This window comes from Saccostrea cucullata, unplaced genomic scaffold (genome assembly GCF_032062105.1).
Source record: "Saccostrea cucullata isolate Sc308-1 unplaced genomic scaffold, CSIRO_AGI_Scuc_v1 ctg14245, whole genome shotgun sequence".
Lineage (NCBI taxonomy): Eukaryota > Metazoa > Mollusca > Bivalvia > Ostreida > Ostreidae > Saccostrea > Saccostrea cuccullata.
Genome location: NW_026919458.1, coordinates 8,868 through 15,803, shown reverse-complemented (window position 1 = coordinate 15,803; position 6,936 = coordinate 8,868). Strand labels below are relative to the sequence as shown.

General features: G+C 34.9%; 1 protein-coding gene and 1 long non-coding RNA gene across 2 annotated transcripts; one reads left to right on the top strand and one right to left on the bottom strand.

The window, feature by feature from the left end:
• Positions 1 to 37: 37 nt before the first annotated feature.
• Positions 38 to 1,695, bottom strand: LOC134231930 (structural maintenance of chromosomes protein 6-like; the record flags this gene model as incomplete). Its single annotated transcript, XM_062713885.1, has 4 exons — positions 1,466 to 1,695; positions 890 to 1,004; positions 445 to 687; positions 38 to 180 (listed from the first exon to the last, which is right to left on the bottom strand). Coding segments are annotated over exons 1-4 (681 nt in total), but the record flags the coding sequence as incomplete, so codon positions are not given.
• A 3,437-nt stretch (positions 1,696 to 5,132) lies between these two features.
• Positions 5,133 to 6,458, top strand: LOC134231939 (uncharacterized). Its single transcript, XR_009984660.1, has 4 exons — positions 5,133 to 5,340; positions 5,625 to 5,752; positions 6,007 to 6,090; positions 6,313 to 6,458. It is a non-coding gene; the product is annotated as an uncharacterized LOC134231939 (long non-coding RNA).
• Positions 6,459 to 6,936: the final 478 nt, after the last annotated feature.

Genomic DNA, 6,936 nt, shown 5'->3' with positions numbered 1-6,936 from the left:
AAACACTCCCTATCTAGTACCACATTTGAGTCTTTACCTTGTATCTGTCTTGTGGCGATTTTGAGTTGAGGAAGTTCCGACTGGTGTCCTGATTCAGAATGGCCACAGGGTTGTCTACTTGAATGTTGAATTGATCCAGGATAGCTGTTAATTCCTCTCGCTTCATAGAAATCACTTTACCTGGAAAATGTTATGTTAATAAATTACAGAAGATTTTGAAATTTTGCCAGGCGAATTCAGTACCACAATTAGTAAGAAATTCGAACAAAGAATCATGGATACAATTTTCATCTTTATGCATATTTAGAAAATTACATTTTTTTAAATTTTAAATCAGGAATGCTATCATAATGGGTTCAATGGATATTCTAGACATTGTCTGAGCATTAGACTTTTTTCATGATTAAACATAGGTGAACGCTTTTTTCGCGTTAGAAGTATTACCTTCCTTGGACTTGATTTTATAAGAAGAGGATCCGTCGCCTGTAAATTTCCTCTCAACAATGATCTTGTCTCCGTAGGTTTGAGATTTGTACGCGTCAGGCCCTCTGTTCCGGAGATGAATTTCTGTCTCTGCCATGTTTTTGCCGGACTTGATGAAACTTTTGATGGTGCTTCCTCTACTGGTAACGGACGCTTTTCCTCCCAATCCCACAACTAACGCTGTAACCACGGCACTCTTACCACCTGTCAATCAAAAGTAAAATGCATTACCACTCAGTCTGTTAGCATGGCAATCTTATCACCTGACAATCAAAACCAGATATTAATTACCACACCTCTTTTACCATGACACTCTTATCACTTGTCAATTAAAAACAATTCATTTTCATTTCATTTCTTTCTGAACGCACTCCATGGCAAACAAAACTTTATTTTGATGACATACTTCCATTTCTTCCCACGATAAAGTTGACATGCGGCCCCAATGATATTTCAAGTCTGCTGTGACACATGAAGTTTTTTAGACAGATTTTTTCCACAATGCCAATATCTGCTTCTCTCTGAAATGAAAATAAAATTATAGCAAGATTATTTTCTTTTCACATATTAACCCCAATTTATGGATCAAACCTCCCGATCACATTATTTTGATCACCACTGATCACCCCCTTGTGGGGAGGCATCTTTGTTTCCTCTTAATTTGACCCTAATCTACAAGTTGACCCACGATATTAAGGATTTTTTTTATTCTAAATGACTTTACAAAACTTTTAAATATTGAAATAATTTTCATAGCTTTTCCATTACTCATCAGAGTGCTATACCATTATCAATATTGATTGCAAGGTTTGTAGAGATGACCTGACTTACTGTGCTGACGTCGTAGTTTTTCCCCTACTCGTCAGAGTGTTACACCATTGACCATATTGATGGTAAGGTTTATATTCAGACTTACCGTGCTGACATCGTAGTTCTGCCGCTGACTTACCGTGTTGACGTCGTAGTTCTGCCACTGACTTACCGTGTTGAGGTTGTAGTTCTGTGGCTGACTTCCCGTATTGACGTCGTAGTTCTGCCACTGAGTGAGGTCCATCTCTTCTTCCTTCTCCTCCTCATCAGTCACTCTGCTACTTGGCCCCGCATGACTCGAAGGTTTCTTACGACTCGGCCCAGCTAACTCGCTTCCTTTACGCTTCGACATGGTCAACCCCGAGTCAGTCCTGATCTGTTCTGAAGTGGTAACCAATGATATAATATAACAGTCAGGTTTGGTACAATTACTTCATCTGCATGGCTTGATTTTCTTACAGAGTTAAAATTACTTGGCCATTCAAATTAGCAAATTAAGTTTTTTTTATTATTATGATTATGGGCCCGAACTCCACAACTAATGGTACTTCCAATGATTCTATTTTTTGACCAAAATGGAATCGATATTTTGCTGTTTCCCCTAAAAATAAAGAAGTGATTATAAATTTATTTTTCCCAATGTAAATTAAACTGAAATTATGGTTAAAGAAGTATTCTTGCTATAGTCAGTCGAAGTTGGTGCTTAATTCCCAGACATGAATTATGAAGCACTGTCCAGAGATTCTATGGGCGTCTAAGACCAAATATTTAGCCCAGCAGAATCTCAACCGAGATTAATATCGAACCCTGGGAAAGATTTCACAAATCATTTTGTTGTTTCTGGTCAGAGAATCAGAGAAAAATCAGTCAAAAATTTCTAGCATTGATGAATCTCACTGTGATAAGCCACGTCGTAAAACATATTAAACCAATGACAAGACCCAAGTAACTGTAGACAGTATAGTTGTTAGTCCGAGATTCCTCTGACTCTAACCCCCGATTTTATATTATGACTTGTGCGGGGGGGGGGGGGGGGTCAGAGCAGAGGCCATATTGAAAGGTGGAAATTCGGCAACAACAGCCTGTGTCGCAACTCTGCCTACCTTTTAGAACTTTATTTCGTGGAGCTAACTCCCGAGACGCGAGAAATCAGTAAAAATTATTATTCTCCAACTTGTTAATCTTCATTAAAAATATGCTTTCGCTGTTTAAACGGCCCTATCACCAACAAATGAAGCATCACTTCATGACGTCAGAACCCGAATCCATTCAGTTTGAAAGTAACACGTCCTCAAAATCACATGTGTGGCTTTCGGAAAAATATGAAAGTATTGTGAAAAAACACATAGAAACAACATAATGATGTTTTGTTTATTTAATGATAAGGAAAGCAACTGTCAAAAACTACTTCTATGCGGTTAAAAAATAGTATTAAGACCAAACATGATATTTTCTTGTGATAGTTTGTTTGTTTATTTGTGTGTGACGTCATGCGCAAAGAAGTCAGATGGCGAGGAGGCGACCTAATTAAAGTGATGCTTCATTTGTCAGTGATAGGGCCATTTAAATGGCGAAAACATCCTTTTTATACGGTTAACAAGTAGGAGAATAATAATTTTACTGATTTCTCGCATCTCGGGAGTTAGCTCCGCGAAATAAAGTTGTAAAAGGTAGGCAGAGTTGTGACACCGGGACACCAAATTCCCAGTTTACAATAAGCCTCCGCTTTTAACCCCCCCCCCCCCCCCCCCACCGCACAAGTCATAATATAAAAGCGGGAGTTAGAGTCAGAGGAATCTCGGATTATATAGTTGTGATCCAGGTTGTGTGGAAAATGCACCAAAATGGTACTAATAGGAGTTGCGTTTTATAATGAAAAATTGTTTCCAGATAGACAGACATACAGTTTTATAGCTGCAGAACTGTAGCTCTCTGCTTGAGAAAATTCTGACAGATAAAGAAGAGAGCTACAGATCCAACTGTTGTTAATACCTTCGATTTACGCCAACGATTTTTTGTCTTTACTTTAGATATTTATTTTGTATAGTTTGGCTCTCTGACTTTTAGAATGGTTTCCTATAATAATTCATATATTTAACTCTTATATTTGATACTCGTTTACCTTTTAACAGTCCGAAACAGTCCCGTATGTAGTTTTGTAATGTCGGTTTAAAAGAGTTCCATTTTAACATAAGTAACCACAAACAGCCATTTGTTAGCATTGAGAGGTAAGGAAATGATCAGGAATTGAAGTTGAATGTATGATTAGTTATTAAATACCATTTAAAATTATTTTCATAGCTGGGGAAAGTATAAAATGCACGAAAAAAAATACCCATAGTGAGCGACAAAAAATCGTCGGCGTAAATCGAAGATTTTTACAACCCTTGGATCTGTAGCTCTCTGCTTTATCTGTCAGAATTTTCTCAAGCAGAGAGCTACAGTTCTGCAGCTAACAGTTTTACAACTAACACCTTACTTATGCGAATGCTTGTCTCAGGAAAGCTAAAAGTAGTAATAATAAAACGTTTTACACATGTTTATGAACAAAAACTACCGCCAAAAATATTACATTCATCCAGGGACCTATTTACTGTTAGTATATAGGTCCCTGATTCATCCAATGTATTAAGTTAAATTTACCAAAAGATAGCTTTGGAGATTAATTTTACGATTGATTTGAAGTTTACAGAACAAGAATTCTTCCTTTCAAAAGTCGTCTGCGTTAAAAATACGCAGAAATTATCAAATAACTTTACCATTGACTAGATCATGTGGTAGACAGACTACTCGGCCCAACGACACCTCGGTCCGTGCTGGTTGACACCTCGGCCCTGACAGGTCGGCTCAAAATCATTGACACCTCGGCCCATACCGAAGACTGCTCGGCCCATTAGGAATAAAATTAAATTTAGTTTGTTTTACCAGGGAACTATTTTTTCTTGGATTTTCCCTGTCATGGTAATGTAAATGTTAGCTGCAGAACTGTAGCTTTCTGCTTGAGAAAATTTGGATAGATAGTATGTATTTTTAATCACTGTACGTTTACTATAAATATACGATAATTTTTGTTTTTTCTAACAAACCACAGCACAACATCAAATTACAATCTGTTGATTGGGAGGTAACAGGTCTATTTATTTATTGACTTTGTTGTTTATTACAATGCAACATATAATACATTATTAATATATTTATTAGCCATTTTAAAGAAAAAATGCGCATATTTTAATGCTTAATTTTAAAAACTCATATTTTTTTCAAATCAATTCAATAATGTCAACAATGGTTTCTTAATTAAAGGAACTTTTCATTAACATTAACTCCCAATTGTGGCTTCTCATAATTAACTCCTCATAGTCACCCCCCCCCCCCTTATGACACGCGCTCGAGACTCTAAAGGATGCACTGCGTCTTCTCGTTTGTTTAATGATTAGCACTTATAATCAAGTTAGTAAGTTACTAATGGATCGTCTTTCTTTGATTACCGTCAATTTGCCGTCTTGGAAGATTGCAAATGTACCAAATAATTTTTTTTTTGCATTTCATAGATATATAATAACATAAAAAATATAAATATTGAATTAAAATAATATATTTCTGTTTTGACCGAGGTGTCTTTTATGTGAGCCGAGGTGTCTTCAAATTTGGACCGAGCCGTCGGAGCCGAGATGTCAATGGGCCGAGGAGTCGTTGGGCCGAGGTGTCGTTAGGCCGAGCAGTCTGACATTCGGATGTAGATATCCAAGAGGAGTTGGACAGATGTCCATTACTTGTTGGGTTGTATTCTGATGAAGCAATTGAAGAAACCCAAGAAGGATTGGACAAGTGTCCATCACTGAAAACATAAATTTGTCACGTTGACCAGATTTGAAGTCATTTTCTTCCGTTCAGTTAGTCAATACATAATTTGACTATCTGTTTCCTCAACATTACCAGTCTCTGGTAAACTTTGACTTGTATCCTGGTCATTTTGTTTATATTGTTTGGCGGGAAGAAACAATAGCGTCGGTCGCCATTTTCCTCCCAGGAAAACACGAAGTGATGGTATGTCATGTTTTGTTGTTTTCTTGTTTTAGACAAATAATTCTATAAAAAAAACTTATTCAAAAAATGTTCTACAGAGAAATAATATTGTAATAAACAAAGTACTTGATATTTTTCATCAATTATTGTTGTATTTTACATTATTATGATACATGTAGGTTAGGATGTGGGTTGATTGTGTTCAAGCAGATTTTTGCATATTCAATTCATGCAAACAGTTCAAATCGAACTTGTTCTAAAATTCAACGATTATTTAATAGGTATTATTCTTTTACAACTCACAGTATGGCATGGACTCTCAACTTCCACTGAATGGACAAACAAATCAAAATACAATGCATTGTTACGAATATAGACAAGATGAAAACCACATTAAGTACACGAAGATGCTACCATGAATAGAAGAAATAAGGTAGGGTTACACGTACTGATAGCTTATATTTTCAGTATAATGGTGATTTACATAGAACTTGTTACTTTTTAACATTCTATTTTATAAAAGAAAATACAAATCGACTAGTCCGGGCACCCTAATGTACATGTCCTAACTCTCAATACTTTACTGGCCTGCTTCACCAAATATTATTCGTATTATTCCATGTATTTTGTTTATAATACATGTATATCATAAAGGCATTTAAAACAAAATCAGAATATGGTTTGTAGTTAATCCATTTCTGAGGAAAACAGCCAAACAAGAAGAAAACAGAACTGATGATGATTTCATTCCCATGTGCCATGTTTGCTAAGGTAAACGTAATTTTTTATTCATTTTAATTGTATGTATTAAACGACTAAAGGTACCCATTATTTTCTTCTTAATACTGCATATATAGCTACTAGTATTTAACTTAATTTATATCTTGATTTCCTTTCAATATAAATAAATTTGTTTTCATATACTTTACTTTTGCTATCAAGCAACTTATATAAGTAAATTAAGTAAATTATAAAGACTATTCTTCATTGCAGGACCTGTGAAATGATCAAAGAAGAAAACAACCAGTAAGCAGTTAATATATTCCTCTGAGGTAGGAAAACAAAGCAACAACGTAACTGAAAGGGTGCAACGAGGGACTGTTTCCTGAAGTTATTTCTTTGATTGATTAGAAATCATTTACAAACAGTAAAACTATTTTGCTTGAAAATATATAAATATCTATGTATGCTATATATGTAGATGTATATGATCTCTTAAATTTTTACAATGTTTATATGCAAATCTTATGTTGTTTTTTTTTTTTTTTTTACATTTTTGTAAGGTGATCAGTTTATTATTTGTGTATATTTGGTGCATGAAATAACCATATTTATGAAATTTTATAATAAATAGTTCAAACATTAGTTGTATAATTGTTATATTTTGTATTGTAGGGCATTGATGCGTGATAATCAAAATGATTTGACGCACAGTCATCATGATTTCCAATATCGTCAAAATGCCTAGAAATATAACTAATTGACAGTCATTTTGATATGAAATGATAATCACTTTGAATATCGGAATCTATCATTATGACAAGAATACAGTCAAATAAAATCGATATAGTGTACTCATGGTGACTTTTAATTAGTCAAGGTAGGCTATCGAGTTGG